The sequence below is a fragment of the Solanum stenotomum genome, chromosome 7, assembly GCF_019186545.1.
Source record: "Solanum stenotomum isolate F172 chromosome 7, ASM1918654v1, whole genome shotgun sequence".
Lineage (NCBI taxonomy): Eukaryota > Viridiplantae > Streptophyta > Magnoliopsida > Solanales > Solanaceae > Solanum > Solanum stenotomum.
In genome coordinates this window covers 934,516-956,344 of record NC_064288.1, presented here as the reverse complement: position 1 = coordinate 956,344, position 21,829 = coordinate 934,516, and the positions used below count along the sequence as shown (strand labels likewise).

At 36.7% G+C, this 21,829-nt stretch overlaps 4 protein-coding genes across 4 annotated transcripts; 1 reads left to right on the top strand and 3 right to left on the bottom strand.

Moving 5' to 3' along the window:
• The first annotated feature begins 303 nt into the window (after positions 1–303).
• LOC125870798 (pentatricopeptide repeat-containing protein At3g62890) lies at positions 304–1,941 on the top strand. Its single transcript, XM_049551314.1, has one exon. It carries the CDS (start codon positions 372–374, stop codon positions 1,722–1,724), a length of 1,353 nt encoding a protein of 450 aa, XP_049407271.1. The 5' UTR covers positions 304–371; the 3' UTR covers positions 1,725–1,941.
• Positions 1,942–2,907: 966 nt separating this feature from the next.
• On the bottom strand, positions 2,908–6,139 carry LOC125870614 (blue-light photoreceptor PHR2). Its single transcript, XM_049551081.1, has 4 exons — positions 5,082–6,139; positions 3,654–3,883; positions 3,469–3,561; positions 2,908–3,266 (listed from the first exon to the last, which is right to left on the bottom strand). The coding sequence occupies exons 1-4, from the start codon at positions 6,039–6,041 to the stop codon at positions 3,188–3,190; spliced, it is 1,362 nt and encodes a 453-aa protein (XP_049407038.1). The 5' UTR covers positions 6,042–6,139; the 3' UTR covers positions 2,908–3,187.
• A 1,558-nt stretch (positions 6,140–7,697) lies between these two features.
• On the bottom strand, positions 7,698–20,015 carry LOC125871473 (gamma-tubulin complex component 4). The gene is made up of 16 exons (XM_049552062.1): positions 19,664–20,015; positions 18,591–18,882; positions 17,843–17,979; positions 15,648–15,746; positions 15,059–15,176; positions 13,561–13,830; positions 13,306–13,386; positions 13,154–13,237; positions 11,825–11,911; positions 11,334–11,389; positions 11,062–11,256; positions 10,591–10,816; positions 9,818–9,906; positions 8,766–8,919; positions 8,062–8,184; positions 7,698–7,978 (listed from the first exon to the last, which is right to left on the bottom strand). Exons 1-16 carry the CDS (start codon positions 19,837–19,839, stop codon positions 7,916–7,918), a joined length of 2,250 nt encoding a protein of 749 aa, XP_049408019.1. The 5' UTR covers positions 19,840–20,015; the 3' UTR covers positions 7,698–7,915.
• A 439-nt stretch (positions 20,016–20,454) lies between these two features.
• On the bottom strand, positions 20,455–21,824 carry LOC125871215 (U1 small nuclear ribonucleoprotein A; the record flags this gene model as incomplete). Its single annotated transcript, XM_049551817.1, has 3 exons — positions 20,455–20,915; positions 21,407–21,495; positions 21,791–21,824. Coding segments are annotated over 3 exons (417 nt in total), but the record flags the coding sequence as incomplete, so codon positions are not given.
• Positions 21,825–21,829: the final 5 nt, after the last annotated feature.

Genomic DNA, 21,829 nt, shown 5'->3' with positions numbered 1-21,829 from the left:
AAACAAAGTGAGAATCGAATGCTCATTAGCAGGTTGAAAGTTCAATAGCTAATCAATTGAGCTATTAAGATTCTCGTGATACTTTAGGTTGCTGACTTTCTAAGATTCTCGTGATACTTCACTTAGCTGACCTACTAAGATTCTCGTGATACACACAACATTAAGCTGACATTTGACCACGCTGATTCAAAATATAGCTTTAAGTACTCGAATTTTCAAATTTCAACTTAAAAATCCGGCCATATAGCTTTAAGTACTCAAATTTTCAAATTTTAACTTCAAAATCCGTGGCCGGAAGCTAAACTTTGTGCTTTGTGCTTTGAAACCACTGCTTAACTACCCTTCCCGCCTGGGAATGTCCCAAAATCCAAATGAAGATATCAACCAGAAAGCTCATATCTTTAACACACCCTTCTCTCAATCTTTGGCATCCAACTGTCGATTGTTTCACTTGGAATACTCTCATCAGAGCCTATGTTCAACGAACTCATCAACCTTCAAGCCCCACCTATCATACCCCACTCTCCATCTTCCTCCGAATGCGCTTCCATGGCGTCCATATTGATTACTACACCTTCCCTTTCCTCCTCCAGTCCGTCCATTCTCCACCACACCTCCAATTGGGACGATCCATTCACTCACAGGTTCTTGTTTTTGGTTTTTCATCCGACCCATTTGTCCAAACCTCGTTGATCAGTATGTACACTGCTTGTGGCGATGTGGGGTCTGCACGAGATGTGTTTGATGAAATGTCTCAACCGGATTTGCCTGCGTGGAATTCTATTGTTAATGCGAACGTGAAAGCGGGTTTGCTTAGTGTTGCGCGTGAACTGTTTGTTAAAATGCCAAGCAGAAATGTTGTATCTTGGAGTAGTATGTTGGATGGTTATGTGAGGTGGGGTAAGTGTGAAGAAGCATTGGAGTTGTTTAATCAGATGATGAAGGAAAATGAGGTTATGCCTAATGAGTATACCATGGCTATTTTGCTTGCGGCGTGTGAGCAGTTGGGTTCACTTGAACACGGGAAATGGGCTCATGCTTGTGTTTACAAACTCGGGATGGAGATTAATGTTGTTCTTGGGACTTCGTTGATTGAAATGTACGCTAAATGTGGGAGTATAGTCCGGGCAAGATTAGTTTTTGAAAATTTGGGTCCAAAGAAGGATGTAATGGCTTGGAGTGCCATGATCTCAGGTCTTGCTATGCATGGACACTGGGAAGATTGTCTCTGTTTGTTCTCAAATATGGTTGACAGCGGAGTAATGCCTGATGATATCACGTTCTTGGGTGTTCTTTCTGCTTGTGTACATGGAGGATTGGTAAACCAAGGGAAGGAAATGTTTGAGAGGATGAGTAAAGAGTTTGGTATTTCGCCTTCAGTTCAGCATTATGGTTGTATGATTGACCTTTATGGCAAGGCTGGTTTGATTGATGAAGCGTGGAATCTTCTGAATACAATGCCTATGGAGCCAGATGTGCTTATTTGGGGAGCTCTTCTTAGCGGAGCCAGGATATGTGGAGATATTGAAACATGTGAGATTGCACTCAACAAAATAATAGAGCAAGATCGCACAAATAGTGCAGCTTACGTTCTTCTCTCCAATGTCTATGCTAAGATGGGTCGCTGGAAAGATGCTAGGGACATCAGAAACCTTATGGAGACAATGAAGGTACAGAAAGTTCCTGGGCGTAGTTCCATAGAGGTCAATTCAGCTATCCAGTAGAACTAGTTTACGTTGAAATGAGTATCAGGCAGGCACTAGTAAATCATGTGATGCTCAAGGATACTCTGCGCGGGTTCAAGATGGACGGTTTTATGCAGACGTTACACAAGGTACTGCTAAATTTGAATGAGGAATGAAAGAATTTAGCAGTTTTCACTTCATTATAAGAACATGGCAATTTGAATTCTCCGTGCTAATACTGTAACATGGTTTGGATATGCCCGTCAGGCATGCACCGTGCAGGTGGTGGTAATGTTGCAGTATAAATTACCTCAAGGACTGCTTGTGGAGTTGTGGTCGAGATTGTTGTGACACATCGGAAGAATCTTCTTGTAGTGACTGGTGGTAACTGACCTTGTCACTGAATTTTGATTGGGAATCTCTTCCTTTTAGGCTCAGAAGCTTACAAACTCATCTGACCTGGTAATATCAAAGTCCCCTCCCAGCGGAATTAAGATTCTTTTGTTTTGCTTGGTAATATCGAATCTTGAAAAAGCTAATTTGTTTATTGCAGTGTTATGAATCAATGAATATGTGCTCCAATTCGTTTCACAACAAAAGGAAGAAGCTAGTTGCAGAAGCAACTTGTAAGTCAAGTTTGCAAAAGTAGAGCCGAGACACCATGATTTGCCTACCAAAAAAGAGACTCCTGATACATCATCCATCAATCACTTGGTGGTTGCTAAATTTCTAGTTTGTGTTTGGTGAACATGTCATTTGATATTTGGGAATAGGTGAGTTGTGAGACATCAGATTGTAGATTTTGAACTTCACAATACTTTATAAATAGCATACCTTCTTTATTTAATTACCAAAGAATAAATCTCTGCTACCCTCTTTACATTCCTGGTTCACTTCATTATGTGTCCATTGTTAATGTAGTACTGTTTTCTGTGGTTCATCGTCATAAATTGATTAGTTTTATGCTGGTTGACTGGTTGTCAACCCATTGCAACCCTCTTCCTTATCAGGCCTGAGATCAGCTACGCAAGCAAGCTCACTTGGGCCTGAGATCATCTACTAGTCTCACTTATTATGAATGATTATATATAATTATCTTTTACGTGATCTCATAATGTGAAGTTTACAATGTCTAGAAGTTTAACTCTAAAAAAACTTCCAATGTCTAGAAGTTTAGTCGACATATCACCAACAACTAGTTATCTCAAACATGGAACACATATTTCAACTACAGGAATGTTTGTTATACACCTTTTTCAACTACAGATCAAATTTAGAAAAAAATAAATATTGGTAGCATAAGAAGGATTGTAGAGCAACTGGCTAGAAATGGCGACAAATTTTTTTATATCCAACACTAATTGTCAAAAGACAAAATGTACCATTGATGAATGCTTCAATCTAATGACAGTTCAACTCTAACATTCCACGGCTAAACTTCTGGAAAAAATAAATCAAGATACAAAAAGGAAACCTTCATTCTCCTTTTGAATATACCATCGTTAAGCAGCAGCTCCTACAGAAGCAGTTACTGGAGTAGCACTATTTTGTTTTGCAGCACTATATTTCTTGGTGATGAACCTGGCAGTTCAGAAAACAGAATGTTATCCAAGGAATACAATAATATATGATAGAAGCTTAATCAGATTCAGAATAAAACACTGCCTTGCCACAAAACTGAAGGGCAGGAATACTTCCATAAAGGATTAAGGATGGAACGGGTATCACACTGAATGAAACTGAAACAAGCACCTTGGTCATAGGAGCTAAGTTGCTAAATTACCTGAAAAAATCCCTCCATAACAGCTCGTACATCAGCCAGTTCAGCCCAGTGCCACTACCACCATCCTTCTTGCCAGAGGCAGCAGAAATCGTTCTGCAGCACAACAACCAATGGCGTTAACCAGTGATATTGGTCTCACAGGCATTAGTATCAGGATAAGAAATAAACTATTGATCAGACATTACCTTGAAGTGGACTTTTTCAATTCATCAAACATGGAACGGGGTGAGAGACATCCCATAGCTAACCAAGGTGATATTTTGCAAGAAAAGTTTGCACCATATATGCTGTCAGTTGTGCCATCCTTGTTTTCCTTACTGGGTTGGGCCTGACATTCTGCTGCAAATTTTCTAAGTCTCTGCAGTGCTTCATTCTCTCCTCCCACAAGGGAAGCATTAGCAGCTGGTTTTCCATTCTAAATGGTTGGCAAATGCAAATGTTTAAGTATACCAAGATAAACAAATGTTCATGTTTACTAGTTCACAAAGTAACTGAAACAAATCAACTTTGTTTGACTAGTTTGTGATGTAAAACAACTTACAGTTCCAATGTTTAAACACAGTATGACAATTACAAAATTCAAGTCTGAAAAATACAGTATGACAACTGCAAAATTCAAGTCTCTGCAGTGCTTCATTTTCTCCTCCCACAAGGGAATCATAAGTCATTCTAAAATGATGGGCAAATGCAAATGTTTATGTCTACCAAGATAAAGAAATGTTCATGTTTGCTATAGTTTGCAAAGTAACTGAAACAAATCAACTTTGTTTGACTAGTTTGTGATGTAAAACAACTTACAGTTCCAAAGTTACAATACAGTATGGCAATTATAATATTCAAGTCGGTGAAAAATCAGGCAACAGCTCTCAAGTGATTATGCACTGTGCTACAGGCAATACTAAAAAAGCAACCTCCAAACGTGGCTAAAAGATGTTCTTTCTAGATTACATATTCGTGAGCTAGCAAATAAAAGTTGTTTGGTCTTATTCTATAAGCACTATATATGGTGAGTTGTGTCCTAGTTGGTGACCACCTAATAAGAAGTACATTAATACATTGATCAACAAAATGTCAAAGCTATGAGCTGGATATTCAGTACACACAACTAGTGCATAGAAGGACACCAAACGTAGAGCAAGGGTCATTTAAATTACTGATGTTCAAACGCCAAACACTAAACCAACTTAAGCATGGGTTTTATCTTACAAATGTTCACAATACATATACAAGAGATACATTGGATTAAACAATCAATTATTTCTGACTTGAATCACTTCCATTCCGTATAAAAATGGAACCTTGATTGCTTCTACCAATTCAAATGAAGTGTCTAAGAAACTGAAAGCTACGTGAAACTAAAGGACTACTAGTGAAGCTCAATCTCAAACTAGTTGGGTTCAACTATAGAATCATCCTTATTATTGGTTACACTACATTTGTACCGGTTTCATTCCAATACTCGCAAATTTGTCATTTCAGTCAAATTAGATGTTCTCAAACACCAAAGGTTCTACATTTCTAGAGACCAAATGTAAAACTACTTTCATCCAATACTCAATAGACCTACAGTTTCTAATGATCATTGTGAAATTCAAAGTCGAAAAAAGTAATACCTGGCCCATTGTGGCACTAGGATTGAGCCCCAAATCAACCAAAGAAGGAATCTCCCCAGGTTCCACATCACCTCTAGCAGGCAATCCCCTCAACTGATCCAATGCCTCAATTGTCTTCCTTACCTCCAATCCCTGCACTTTTTCCCTAAACCCTCCGTAATTTGTGGGCATTTGCTCCAACTTAAAAGGCAAATCATCAACATGATACAATGTACTACCCCAGAAATACTTCACCTCCAAACCCTCATCCTTCATTACAGCATCAATCTTATCTTCCCCTTTAACCTCATCATGTGAAACCTCCCTATGAGCATACACAGCTTCAGCTCCTATAGCTTTAGCTAATTCCACCAACACAGTCTCCGGCTTCCCAATTCTAACAACAAGATCAGACCCTCTTGCCTGTAGATTCTTCCTAAGGTCAGCAACAGATTCAATCAAAAAACTAGCCCTATACGGCCCAGTTTTATCAAACCCAGATGAGGATTTCCCATAATCTCTCGGGTCAAAACAGTAAACAGCCAAAACAGACATGGACTCATTATGAGCCGCGTTAAGACACTCATTATCATGAACACGAAGATCGTTACGGAACCAAACAATCGACGCTCGTCGAAGCCCAGCAGCATTAGAAGGCTCAGAAGGACGAAGAGGGTTTAGAGTTAGAGTATTTTGAAGAGGGTTAGCAGAAATGGTGGACTTGAAATTGGATTTTGTAGGTGGAAAAGAAGAAGCTGAAAGTGAGAGATTTGAAAGAGATGAAACTTGAGTTGGGATTTTGACTTTGTTGGGTTTGTTGAAAAGGGTTGAGATTTTAGGGGGATTAAGGAAATGGGTTGGAAGGATTGTGGATAAAGCAAGTGAAATTGAAGCTATCGGTAAAATGGGTAGGTGTTGTTGTTCTTCTTCTTGAGGTTTTTGGGTTTCTGGGTTATCGGAAAATTGATTCCTGGGATCCATTTCCGATGAGAAATGTACAGAGGAAGAAGAAGATGAAGATGGAGATAAGCGACGGCTTAATGCCCTCCAAAGAATTTGTTGGGTTTGTTAAAGCTGGTGAGGTATTTGCTGTGTATCAATATGATGTTTATTTTGTCTAAGTTTGTCTATTTGTTGTGTTAGGTGTGTTGGTCGTTTAAGAGGTTGGTAGAGTTGTGAATTTCAATTTATCAAAATTCATTTCGTTTTAATTTGTTTGTTTTATTATTATTTTATTATGTTTAAAATGATAAGATTAAAGTCATGTTGATACATTCTACGTATTTTTAGTTTAATACTCTTTTTTTTTTTTTTTAGTTGTCACTTGTCACGGTTTCCTTTTTTAGAATCAAACAATAAGACCTTTAACTAATATTTTACGATAAATTTTTTCATCTTTTGAAATACAAAAAATTGCAATTTGTAATATTTTTCGTATAATTTTTGAATATCTAAATTTTTAATTTAAAATATCAAATTAATGTAATCTAATTTAACTATAAAAATTAGTCAAATTAACTTTCGAAAAATATAACATGAAAACTAAAAAGGAATGAATTTCTTTCCTTTGTTATACTTGGTCTCATGTCAAAACCAAAAAAACAATTGTAACAATTAGAGTAATTATTTTGATATTGAAATTCACTAGTTCGCTAATTTGAATTGTTAGTAGATTCGCTAGGATAAATCTTCTCGAAACTTTTGATTAATGTAGAAGAATTCCGACCACCTAATCATATTGCCCCGCAGGAGTGGAATAGTGAGTATAACACTTAGTTTAGATGGTTGTTATGTGTTGTTTCATAATGTATCGTATTATATTGTCATGTGTTGTATTGTACCGTACTGTATTGTTTTAATATCACAAATTTATGGTTTGAATGGTAAACCTACAAGAAAAGTAGGTCATGGGGTAGCTCTACTACGAAAAGGTAGGGTAAACGAGGAAATACAATTATTAAATAATACTTAGTAAATAAAAACAAAATGAGAAGAAAATATTAAAGTAACGACACAATCACACCAAATCGATCGTTACATAAAATAAATCTGCCCAATTTAATACAGTTTGGTTAGCTTTGTTAAATTTTCCCACCTAATTTTGTGTACATATTGGATTGGGGAGCCTGCCAGAGCCAGGGGTAGGTAGAGGCCATGGGTTGAAAATTGTATTCTCTGGTCGTTGGATAAGAATTTTAAAAAAAAATCTAAAACCAAATGTAAAATACACTATTTTGGGTGTTTGACTTCAAAATCAACCCCACAGGCCACAAGTAGGTATGGAGTCCCGTTTGTTAGAGGAACACTTAACTCCTAATGTGAGACCTCCCAACGCAAATTCAAATTTAGTTAAACTCCAATGTGAAAAGGAATGAGTATTGATTCTGAGTTTGCTGAGGGACCTTTAATAGATTCTCGTGAAAATATTAAGGTTGAATAAAAATTAATCAATGTCGTATACCCCTCTTCAATTTCCAACGAACAACATGATCTTGATCCATCATTCGACTAATATAATCTGAGGTTGAAAACCTTGATACCACGTGATCGATTATACGAACACACAAATCATCACATAACCAACTCCAAAACAGTAGTCATTGAAAACCACTCAAAGTTGGCAAAACCAAAAAGACATGAAATGTAAGATGGCACCAGCTGAAATTGCAAGGAAATGTAGCAGATGCTCTTGCTGCTTACATCAATCGTTTAAATAGTCAATCAACTATACGTCAATTCTAAACTTGTCGACTTACAAAGGCATGTAACAGCACACGCACACACAGGAAAAAACTAGCAGACAAAGCAATGCTTACAGCAAAATTACATTGGGTGGCTTTAAGAAGAAGAAATTGTCACTGCAGAACAGATACGGATGGGCGGGGGTTGACAACATTGAGCACCCCTCTTGCAGTTGCCTGTTGATGAATTTAATAAGTTATATAAATAACATAAGCAAATGAAATATGAAGTTTTCCATGTAACTCCAGAAGAGATTTACCTCAAAGAAGGAATTAAAATTGAGTCTCAAAAGAAATTGTCGAAGGAACGGGGCTCTCTGGCTACCAGCAAGCCTGCTACTTCGGAGTATAGTGTATAGGGAGTTTGATTTTTTGTTGAACTCCTGAGAAGTCATAAAAAAGAACATGAGGTATTGCAGCAGGAACCAGTCCATAATAGATAGAAGAAATAATTCAAAACAATGATCAACGACCATAGAGGAAAAAAAGATCAAACTCAGGTACCAAATATAAGATTTCATCATCAGCAAGTAATAAATTCTTCGACGAACAAAAGCCACTGATAATCTAGTGCAGGAGACTAATTTTTCCGTCGTAATATAATTTTGATGATGAGTAAAATAAGGTGCCACCACATCTTTGTCAGCACTCATTAGTCAGATAAGTTGGGGATTAATCAAAGTGTTAGAAGTTAGATAATGACACAGGCGACTAAGACATCGATCAAGATATCAACCAAAAGATGCTCTGGCCTGACTGGCTTCTATTTAAGAGTGTATTTAGATGAAGAACACCAGAGGTAGTGAACAAAGGGCGAAGTGTTTTGACCAATTTGTATATGGAAAATTCTTGCTTCTTAGTGATGAATTTGAATGGACCAGCCATCAATCGTTATCTGAACATGTTATTCTTGGCTATCATTAGAAAATGAAACCACCAGAAGCATAAATCAACTCAACAGTACCTCAGCTATGTGCTCCAGTTCACTAGTAGTTCTATTGCTTTCGTCATTTTCGATCTTCCAACAGAACTGCAAGCATAGTTTCATTATTCCATCCAGAATTCTTGAGACAGAACCGATGTCCAAGAAAGATTGTGAAATTAGCGCAGCCAAGTATCTGAAAAACAGCCAATGCCCATCAACTTTTATATCAAACAACACACAACAATCACAAGAAATGAGTAACAACTATATAGTAATCTTGTTTCTGTTAAAACTAAGGGTTACTGAAAAAACTACTAGAAGTTCAATAAGATGAGAACTTAAGGTGCAAAAGGCAAAGTGTATGAACTCAGGAAGACAAATTCGTGATACACTTCTAACTTATTAGGCAGAAAAAATTTGCTTATGTTTGTTACTTTAGTGTGAAAAGGTTACGACAGACGACAGTGGTTATGCAACAGTCGTCACATTGCAAAAAGTAGTTCAAAACAGATAGAACCTATATCTGAGATAGAATGTCCCAGAGATGAAAGAGTAAACAAGCAGTCTACAACTTAGATTCATAGATTTTTTTATAACTGTAGTGTCCAGGTCAGCTTGCGTGCATCTCGACTAATTCTACTGGATACCTACCACCTCCCACCAACAATAGGTACCGGGTAACTCTGTCCACCAAGGCAGGGATATATAGAAAGAAAACACCTAGCGTTTTTGTCCATACTGGGATATTAATGTGAGACCTTATGGTTCTCAACCCAATTCATTGTCTAGTAGGCCACACTCTTGGGTGCAGATTCATAATGATTGACAACGTTCCAGTAGCTCCAATTCTACAATATGTTATCAATGTAGGTTCATGTTTCAACAACTAATTACAGTGATAATCTTTGACAATATACACCTAAAGGGAAGACAAAAATATAAGACGCATAAGGCAAAGTGTATGAACTTGGGAAGAACATTCGACAGATCACACAAATTTTAAATTCCGAAAAGCACTAATAGCAGCAGTTGCAATCACTATTCAATAGTTACTGACAGCATAATACACATTGAAATGTTCAATTACTTACTCTTGATGAAAGCCCACAAGTTCCGTGAAATCCTGAGAATTCTGAATATGAGATTGCAAAACGTTCCACTGAGATTCTATCACATCCACCTGGGAAATCAAACTTGTTAACTAGGTTTTTGCATAGTCATTATCGTGGAAGACAATGAAGAAACAAGACTTTCAAGGTTGTCTAACAGAGAACCTTCTGTGAATGTTTCGTCAACTACTGATTAAGAAATAGGATCACAACATTAGTGGAGATGGACTATGATATGTTCTTTCATACGCATTAGTAAAGTTTTTTCAGATGATGTTGAAGAATGTCAAATTGTGACATTTATATCATATGTAGGAATTAACAACCTCAGACATGCTTTTGCAAGCTATAAGGTATCAAAATTATTCACTAATACAGCCCATGTGAAAGTACAGAGTTCCAATATTCAACTCTATGCAGGCCATGAAAATAAGCCCAGTTGTGAGCTTCAAAAGTCTATTTCAGCCCATGTGAAAGTACAGAGTTCCAATATTCAACTCTATGCAGGCCATGAAAATAAGCCCAGTTGTGCGCTTCAAAAGTCTATTTCCTGCTGAAGAACATGAAAGAAGCTAACTGTCTGATTATTTTACTATATCATAGCTCATATATTCATGTGATCATGAAAATTTCAAAGAAGTGCCTTTTAGCATTAAATCTGTTACACATAACAAGCATTAGATTGAAGAAAGTTGGACCGTCTATTAAGCAATGATAACTGACAGAATGCTCACAGATATCTTGCAGGAAATTACCTGAATATAGAATTGAAGATTTCTGATCAAGAAGGCCATGTGCTCTCTAACATGCCACATTGGTCTAAGGCGTTGCCTTCGATGCTGGGGCACTGATGACTTTCTAGAGTCATTTCGAAGTTTAGCAAAGTCAATATGATCTTGATGCATAGCAAAAGCCCATGATTTTTCCAACTCCATTTGTGTCCTTTTAAGATGGAGCAGATACTGGAATATCCTTTGATACCTAAACAAAAATAGCAATTAATAACAAAGAGTAGTTGCTAAAGGTTTTGGCCGACAACAATGCCAAGTATATCACTCCTGTTCATATCCTCATTTTATTCTGGTGGATTGTTACTAATGAATGCCACCAGAAAAACCATATACCCAAGAAAATATTTTCCAACTAAGAGGAAAAAGATTTCTTCTTCTATGTTCACTATTTGGAATTGAAAAGAAAATAGATTTCATGGCAGCTGTAAATCTTACTTGGATAGAACGTCCGGTGTAACAAACAGCTGCAATGGCCAATCAATAGAATATTCAAGGGAAATGCCATCCCATCCATCAAGGGACACCTCCAAAGAAGCGTCTGGGTGACCCACTGAGTCTCCATCTTTATTCACTTTTACCTTGGGCAGATCAACTGGTGAGGGTTTCAGAGCGATTCCAAATGATGGCATCCTAACATTAGAAAAAGTAAATGTGATATGAACTGTTCATACATTTTAAATATAAGAAAAATCAACTCATGATCTTACCGCAAAGACACCCTTGAAAAGTATCTATCCTCTTCACCAATTGTCTTTAAAGCAGCCTGCAATGTAACCAAGGCAGTTCAAGACTAAGATAATTGTAATGATTAAAAACCACGACAAAGACCATGCCAAGATCAAAGAAGAAGCAGCTGGACAAAAAAAATTCTGCCTCTGCCATTCCACTCAAAATTTGGTTGAAAATAAACAAATATTAATGAAAGCATTTAAAAACAACATAATAGCCTTCTTATAGACAACTTATCAAAGACCTAAGCACATTAATCACCATTCAACAGGACTTTTCAAGATCATGGATTGATCTTCACGCAACCAACATAAGTAGCCTTTTAATGAGGCAGACAAGAAAAGAAAAGAACCAGTACGTAAAATGTAAAAGAGTATTTTATAATTTGGAAGCTTATTGTAAACAATAGAAAAATATGATAATAAAGGCAATATTCAATATAAACATTATTGAGCCGTAAAAGACCTACTAGTTGAAATGGGACCATAAGATCGGCTTCTGCAGTAGATTGGCGAGGTGGTAAACGCATCAGCTGGCGACTCTCCTCAAGGAAACTCTGTCAGCAATACCTTTTGTTAAATACTACTGAAGGAGCAAAAACTCTATTTGCACAAATCATTTTAAGGAATAGCTTTCAAAAAGCATATGCTCTTCATGTAGATGTGAACAAAATACTTCCCGCTCAACTAGAATAGTACTAGCTCATTGTGCCATATTCAATTATTCATAGTAACGTACACTTATTTCTCACATATTTTTTTGACAATTGCAAGATAAATGTAACAGAACCATGACATAAAAACTTAGCACTACTTATGTTGCATCAATTAGTGTCTGTGTCCTTTCCACCAACAGAATATAGGGTTAAAAAATTATAAGCACGTGTAAGTTTATTCACTGTTGAAATTGCTAATTTAGTTGCTACCTATTAATATACATAGGCAGTTTACGCTTTGCAGATGATGTACTTCACACAAGGGATGAATTTTGTTTATATCTAAGTTGCCTGGACTCGGTGCGGGTGCCCAATACGGGTGCGGATCTAAAGGTCGGATCCTTCATGATCTAATTTTTAAGATTCGGGGATATGGATCCATGTATGGATACAGGTGCCGGGATTCGCCTAAAAATAATTAGCATATCTAAAAATAGAGCTATAAAACCAAAATTATGAGATATTATGTGGAGAACTTGAGGAGAATCCTGGAAGGAGATCAAAGGAAAAGGAGTGACATAGAAATTTATAAAAGGTATTCCATTTCTTTCAATTTCACCTTAGCTTTTGTATTGATTACAGAAATCATTAAAATTGACCAGACTTTCCCTATCGATTTTGGTCAAAGTACCCAAAATGGGTACCAATTTGGACACGGATCCCACACCCACACCCACGTCGTGTCGACACGGGTGCGGCACCAAAAGTGAAGAGTCCGAGCAACTTAGGATTATATCATACAATAACAAAGATTATTTCCCAGAAAATCTTCAAGATCATCTATACTAATATTTCCTTCATAAGAACCTTCAGCATGTGTTAAGTTTGGTTTAAAAACCCTAGGCTTCAGAGATGAAAACAGTAACCACATAGATTATTCGTAATACTAGTATAAAAGCCTAAAATGTTCCCTTCATTTGATCTTTAATGGAATTATGCAACTTTCTCTCTGAGCTGCCCACCCACCCCACCTCCACCCCACTCCCCAAAAAAGAAAAATTAATAAATAAAGCAATCATTAGTAGAACAGGATATCATTACCACCGCTGTGAAACATGAGTTGTAGAAGTCAGTTTCCTTTACCTGGAAGAAATCACCTTTTTCCAAAAGAAAATAGTCTTTAAGAGCCTTTAAGTGCCCATTTAAGTCAGCCCGCACAACAACAAGCTGCAATAGGAATCATGTGTAAGTGCATCATCTGCAGCAAGGAAAAAAATGGTCATATGCAATTACACCTGCCACAGATGACTGGCTGCAACTGCTTTGATTGTGTCAATGGCATTCTCGAATGATCTCTTGTGGAATTCAGACGACTCCTACGAAAGAGAGAGTTTTAAATTTAGGCCAAAACAATAAATAGAATGTGAACTTTGCTTCAGGAGGGAGAAATCCATCAGAGCAGGTTAAGAAACGTTTCAAGCTTTGAATACATGTACCAAAGAAGATAACATCATCCACGTAATCTAAAAGAAAGCTTATTCGATAGAAACCTTTAAGTCTTGAAGCATAGATTCAATCTTATCAGCCTCTGCCTGTGGGAGTAAATCTTCTCCAATTAACGTATTATCCAAGGAGTTATTCTGGAAAGAAATCGTCGTTGTATATCCTTGGGTCCTTTGAAATCCTCTTTGTATTTGCTGATGAGATGAACCATCCTTAAATTGGAAACCAGGACTTGGATTGCGAAGAACCCTAACAGCTTTTCCTGCAAAAAGAATGGATTCCACGACATGCATGGTAATATACTCTGGCAGCATATCCTGCATGGAGAGAGAGCATACCAATAGCTTAAATGATGTTTGGTAGTAGGTTGACGGCAAAAGCTGCTCCATTCCATGTGAAGCTGACAGACAGAGGGGGGGAAAGGGGATGCATAATGGTGGAGGGTTACGGGATAAGAGGGCCAAAAGTAACAAGGAACGTGATAAAGTAAGGTCGGAGAGAAGAATGACTCATATTTTATCAATGATGCGACAATTTTATTGTTAAATCAGTTTTAATTCCGGTAATGGAAAAGATTTTTTTTTTTCTTGTAGTCAGCTCTTGCTTTATCGAATGATATAGAGGATAAATTCCTATTTTTCTTATCTAAGCCCACCTATCGCCTTTCTTCTGAGCAATAGAACATCTTTCTAACTTCATTCAGAAAACTGGTTCTAACAATTATGCAAAGGAAAATTAATTTTTTTCCAGATATGTCTCACACGAGAATGTTATGGTTAAGATCTTCGAATTTGAACTTGAATAACAAGTAAACATTGAAACATACATGAAAGAAACAGAAACTAAATAGATTGCATTGTATATTAAACTAATGAATGTTGTATCTTCCTAGATTCACCGAAGTAATCATGTATATATAGCAGGACTAATAGATTTTCTAACAAACCAGTTCCATTCCCCCCTTACTCAGATATACATCATAAAGAAGACAAAATGTCAGAAAAGTAGAGTTTCTAAATGGTCAGGATGCTGGTAACATCACCTTTTAAATGGGGCAGTCCAATGTGATGCATAAGACTAAAGACACATCTAGGGAAATACATCTCTAGATCTGAAACAAACACTTCTACAAGGGCGATAGTCGAGATATTGTTCAAAGAAGATGACCAGAAAAAGGGAACATATTCATAGATTCACATTAACATATCCAGAGGAAAAACATGAAGATTTAGCAAACACTCCATTCATCCCATCTTTAGACTGGCCACTATTATTTAGACGAAAGTGGTCAGAAGTGGAGATACAATTAACTTCTTGAAGAATCTGGACCAGTTTCCCAGTAAATATGATACCTCTTTCAAGGAAAATATTGAGGAAACGTGCGAGAAAAGCTTTCTCTTGAGGAAAGTGGACATAATTTTGGTAAAACTGATAAGAGAAGTAGGAAACCAATTTTGAAGCAGAGGGAGTACTTTCTATTATAGAACCAAACAAAACGAACAATGCAAAACATACCAAGAAATACTTCATTAAAAAAAAACATACCAAAGAAATATGGAAGCCCAGGTGCCAATCATTTAAAGATGTATCAGCAACTGACAAGCGCGTCAGTTTCTCAAGCAAATGTGGAGCTGATTCCTGTTCAGAGTCTTTGTCATCCTGACTAAAACATAATCACAACTTACTTAGATATGTTACATATGGCTGTTTGAAAAGTAACAGGACATTATAGCGACATAAAATGAATGTCCATCATGCACCATTATGAATGTTGGGTGGACTGACTACACTGACTAACATGTTTGGTCCTTCTAAGATGAGAAGCAATCCATGTGACTTCTTGATATAATCATGGCATTCCAGAAAAACAAATGTGTTCTACTATATGCACGGTGAAGTCTTGTGAATGAGGTAGTTGCTCCAGGCAAATATCAAGTACCAGATAGCATGATAAGTTCTACACAAGTTGGGGGATCTACTGAAACACACAGCTCACAATCATACACCCTTAACTGAACGATCCACATCAAACAATGGACTAATATTATTAATCGATAAATTTTGATAAATGCCAAATGCTGCAACAAGCTTAAAATTATCAAATAGAATTAAGGACTCCCGTCTCAGTGCTTACCTGCTGATGTAGAATTCTTTATATGGATCATGAAGAATTCCATAAACCACCCAAGAAGCAAGCTGATTGTACATGACCTGATGCCCATGCCATAGAAGCCTATGCTTCAAGAAAAAAAAAAGGAAATACGTATAAAGAGGAGAACAATAGTTTTTTTTTATCCATTAGCTACAGTACTAGCAGAGATACCAGCATAGAGTTTGCAGCTTCTGATTCCACTAATAGTTCTTTTCCAACTTGGTCAAATTATATTGTAAGAAGAAAAATCCAACGAATGGCTACGTTCTTGCAGGGAGGGTAGCATTTGCATCCTCAATAACAGAAGAAAAAAAAAGAATATGTAAAATTCTAAGGCACTATTTTGAAAAAATTCCTGAGACTAGTAAAACTCAATCAACTTTCAAAGAGAATAAGTTGTCTCAATTTTTTTTGGTTTCCTCAATTCAGTGTCCACTTTGAGTATAAACTGTTATCAGTGAACGGAAGACACTTTTCCACTTCCAAATGACTAATTTATCAACAGCATCTTTACCCACATTCAACTCTCTTATCTTTGATCATATTTTGGTCATGAAGTTCTTGATAATACTCGGAAAAAGACGAAGTTAAGAAGAATGACTTATCTAGACAGAAATCCTTTCCCATGTCAGTTCTTGAGGATACAGAAAACAGTGATGAGTGATGACTTACCTCCATTATAGTGATATCAACAATCGAAAAAGTGGAGTTAATAACACTATGTTACTCCACCTTTACTTTTAATTTGGAATTTTTTGGAAGGGGGGCAGAGTTAAGATAAACCAATACAGGCACTAGAAAGGGGCAGGTCAGATGCACACGTTAACACAAGTGCTAGTAAAGGACCAAGACTTGACTAATGCTATCAATTTAAATTTCTCGCAAAATGCCTCATCAGTAGGTGTGCTTTTCTGTGAAGACGTCTGCATGCCTTATCAGAAGGAAAATGGCAATTGTACAACCACTACTAGCATAGTATTCAAAGACTGGACTTGTAAGCATTTGAGAAGTATGGCAACAACCATGACAAATAGATAATCCATGAAAAAAGAAACAGAAAAAACAGCCGAGACGGCAAAAAAATGTGATAAAGTTTTTAAAGGGAAAAGGGTAATATTTGCCCCTCTACGATTGAAAAAGGTTTAATATTGCCTTCATTTATACTATCAGTCTGTATATGCCCTTAATATTATACTTTTGGTCCATATTAATGTTTTAAAAATGGCTCAAATTTATCCTTTCTCTGCTAACCCCATCCATTTTAGCCAAAAGACGCACCACACCGACCCTTCTTCTTCCATCACTACCCAAAGTCACCAACACCTTCATCAGATGTATCATCACCTCCAACTCACTATATTAACCTTTCTTTACATACTACTAACTCAGCATATGCTAAAGCTAATTGGTTGTGAAATTTGCCATCACACTCGATCATTTAAAATTTCAAGTTCCACATCAGTGTAGATATTTGAATTGAATTTCTGTTGTATGCAGATTTACACACAATAAAAGAAAAAGAGGCAGCGCAATTAGAAAATAGATTTTGAGTAATCACATACAACCTACTTGTAATTTGCATTTACAAATGTTGAGCTAGTCTTCAAGTTTATTGTTATGGAGCTATGTTGATAATGTGATATTACTTAACTCCTAGATATGTGTTTTGCTATGTATGAATTCTGTTCTTATAATCACCCATTTGGCAGTATATAAGGAGGCATTTTTATTTTTATTTTTCTTATGCTTGTTTAACTCTTAGTTCAAATCTTTGACATACTTTGGAAATATCATTTCATAAGTTGATATTTGTTTTGAAGATACGACTTTTAAAATACCAAAATAATCTGTAATATTAATTTACATTTCAAACTTCCAATCATCATGAAACAAAAAAGAAGGAATGTGTTGTTGTGTAGATGGTTTATGTTTATGGTGATGGTGATGGTATATATGGTGAAGGTGTTGGTGTGGTGAATTGTCATTTTGGCTAAAATGGATGGGGTTAACAGAGGACTGGCAAATTTGAGCCTCTTTTATAACATTAAGGGCATCTATGGACCGATAGTATAACATTAAGGGCATATATAAACTGATAATACGAGGGAGGGCAATATTCAAACTTTTTCAATCGTGGAGGGACAAATATGACCCTTTTCCTGTTTTTAAATGCTCACCTCTGAATGCATGTCTGTAATTCAGGAACCCCACAGTGGCAACGTTTGTGTAAAAGGTTGAGAAGTTTCCCTCCATAAATGTTATCACGTTCAATCTCTAGAATCAACTCAAACAGAGGAGGCAAAAGAACGAAGAACTAAAATAAGATATGTTAGCAAGTCATTTAAGGAACAAACACAAGTTCATTGAATGTACTGAAGTAGGAAGACCAAGAAAATTAAGCGTGGAAAAACATGGCTACAAGAATAATATGAAACTTGAAGAAGCACCATCAAGCCTTGATCAGAGCAAAATAAGTGCCACATCAAGAACTAATAAAAAAATTAGTGAAAAAGCAGAGAAATGCAGGTTCAGGAAGAAGAGATGAGCTACAAGAACAAGAAAAAGGAAAACAGAAACTTTAAAATCAGCTAAGCTCGCTTACAATTGACTAGGATAAAGAAACATGGAGCTATTGTACCAGAAGAAACATGCAAGAGAAGACTCGATACAGCCAAAGTGACCAGCTAATCTAACAATTTCTCAGTCCAGTTTTTATCGTAGAAATTTAAGCAAATGAAAAAGAACAACCCTCATACGGGTCTATGATTCAAACTCAGAATTTCATGACAACGTATTAAAGTGATGGTCCACATTTCTGCTTTTGCTGGCCTCTTTTCACAGTAGACATATAGTCATCAATAATGTGATCATAAGCAAAGAAGAACAAAAACAAAGTCTATTACATAGAGGAAACAGATGACTCACCTTATTGAGGCCTTGAGTAAGTGTTGCCACGATAGGCAGTGAATCAGATAGTAACTTTTGCTCAATGTGGAGAACAGCAGACCTATAAACTGACAACACCTCAACAATACCATTCGCAATGGCCCTCCTGTACACACTCTGCTTCGATGCTTTTCCTTTCAATAGTTGGGATGTCCTCAACAGAGGTGACTCATTGGGGGACCTAATCCAACTTAAATTACGCGACTTCACTGCAAAGCGATCTAGCTCCCTGTAGTAAAATCCTAGAGTAATAATCCTCTCAATGACATCCCTGCACCCAAACCCAAAATCACAACACACTACAGCCGAATAATTATAAATGTAATACATCAAAGGCCCTAGTCTCATAGGAGCATTTATATGCTTAAATGATAAACGCTGCATATTATTTAGCTAGATAAGCAGAAAAGGCAGTCTAAAAATACACCAAGATTCTATATCTTCCATAAAAAAGGAACTGATTTTTTTCCTAAGCAATAATCCTCTCAAAGACATCGCTGCGCCTAAAACCAAAATCACAAGAAGCACCTAGACTTCACAACCAAAAAAATAATTGGAACAATTTTATGAACTAAACAAAGAAAACCACATAGCATTATTTAACTAGATATGCAGATACTTCCTAACATGGTGAGGTTCTATATATTTAAAACCATCAAACGGAAATGAATTCTTTCCGTGTTTACAAAAGAACAACTACTCGTATGACTCAATTAAACTAGTTCAGGCAAGCTATATGAATCCTCACTATCCATTTCCCACCACTTAAACTAGTTTTACTGCAAAATCAATCATTTGGGGTTCTCTAACAGTATGGTTCCTTTACATATTGTATACCACAAATAAAAAAAATAAAAAAAAAGTAAAGTACGATTTTTTTGAAAGCGCAAGGCCGGAATCACAACAAATAGCAAAACTTTCAGCGGGGGTTGGATGAAATATTAATCAAGGGCAAGCTTAAAGATGGATACTTACATCATCTACTGAGGTTACAAATCTCATAAACAGATTAAAAATGAATTACATTACCCAAAAGACAATAAATTGCAAACCTTTCACTGGGTTGAACGAAGGAGACATCAGGGGCAAGCTTAAATGTGGGTTCTTGAGAAATGGGTGCATCTGGTGATAAAGGAATTTGGGCCCCAGATTGTTCTTGTTGTTCTCTAACGTCGATAATGAGATCTCCGGTGTAACCCAACAGGGCAAGTAAGAGTTCGTGCAGCATAATTGAGTTGAACAAAATAGGGTAAAGGTGAATTGAATTTGCTTTAAAGTTAACTGAAGAAGAAGAAGAGTGTGTGTTTTAGATTTTGATTTTAAAAAGTTTGAAGGATCGTTGCTGGGAATGTTGGGGAAAAGCGGGAAAGGGTTTGGACAGAGTCCGAATTTTAACGGGTCGGGTTAGAGAAATGGGCTATAAGACGGAATCAACCTTCCGTCAACTAAGCTATTAAAATTTTCCAAGGGAAATGGAACCCTTATAAAGAGGTCAACAACCCTTCTGTAACTCCCCAAACATTCTGTTTTGTACTACTATATGATATTTAACTGGACATATTAACTTGCAATTTAAACTAGGGCAGAACAAAGAAAGAGTACTATATCAACGACTGAGCCTTATACGATCCGAACTAGAACGTATCAAACAAGTGAATTCCGAATACCAAATGATTAAAATATATATGTGTATTGCTTCTCTGATAGTAGTAAGAAGTCATTCATGGATATTGCGATAACTGAAACACTGATCACTGCAACAATGTAGACAATAGAGGCAAAGAGATTGTTTTTTCACCACCAAATAATGTTCAAATGAGAGTTGACACTTCTTAAAAATGGTAAATGGTCTATAGAAGCACATCAAAATTACAAGGTGCTGCTAGTACACAGCAAATACACGGCTAAACTTAGATAACCAAGGATCATAAAGCTTAAAATTGCAACACTCAAATCCTAGTTGAAAGTTGATGTTTAATTCTACAGACAGCAGCTAAAATATAGTCGTATCTACTTCTTTGCATATGTAATCAACATGGGATTCTCGGCGGTAATTTTGAATCCTTGCAGGGCTTGCATAGCAACAGTGGATTGCATCTCATCTCCATATTCTATGAAAGCAATTCCAGGCTTTGCCTCAACCATCCTGACTTCCTTGAAGCCTGGATATTGGCAGAAGAGCATTTGTAGCATCATTGGAGTAGACTGGTGAGGAAGATTCTGCACAAACAATATGCTATTTGGAGGAGCAGGAGCCTCCGGTACTGCAGCTTTAGCTCCACCCATGTATGGTATTTGTGAGAACTGCAGCAATTGGAGAAGGGGAAACAATTACATTTTAGAATGTTTCTTGTAAAAAGCATCTAGAAAAATCACAAATAAGCACTAATTGACTACATTTTAAACCTATGTGCATTAGAAGGGTGTTTAACTTGATACATCAAGATTTCACCAAAATGAGAGAGACCAATCACAAGCTAATCAAGAACCCAGCAACAAACTTCTAACTCCCAAGTACATAACTAACTCCCAACTACGTAACTTCCACTTTCCATGCACCATGGAGCACTTTCAAGTATTGCTCCCGATTTCTTTTCACTCCAAGAAATGTGTTGTGTGCTTAATAGGAAAAATCAGACAACCTCTTTCAAAACAAAATCAAAATCACATCACCTGATTAACTTCGTGTAGTGTAGTGACAGGAAAGCAGATGATACAATCCCATTAATTCAATATATATGACGCAGAAAACAGGAAACTCAACAAAGTTTCTGAAAAGTAGGGAAAGTGCTTACAGGAGGTGCTGCACCATAAGCACCAGCATACGCAGGATTCAGACCCATTCCAGCTTGATTAGAATCTTGCTGGTCCTTTTTCTTTCTCCCTGCAGGATCACAGTAAATAAATAGCTAATAAAATTGCAATAGTCAGGTAATTGTACTTTATTTACTTTTTTATTTGGGGGGAGTGGGTGGATTGTAGGGGAGGGGGGACAAGGAAGCTAATCACAAGTACAGAAGTTGGAGGGTAAAATTCATCTCCCTGTTATTTTATGTAGCTTATAGCAAACAGTATGTAGCAAACTCTATGAAGTAACATGTTTTAGATGTATAGTCCAACCTTCTCTAGGGATTCAAACGAATATTGGAACTAGAAAATTTTCAAATGAAAGAACTTACCTTTATCCTCGTGCCTCTTTCTTTTTTCTCGGGGAACAA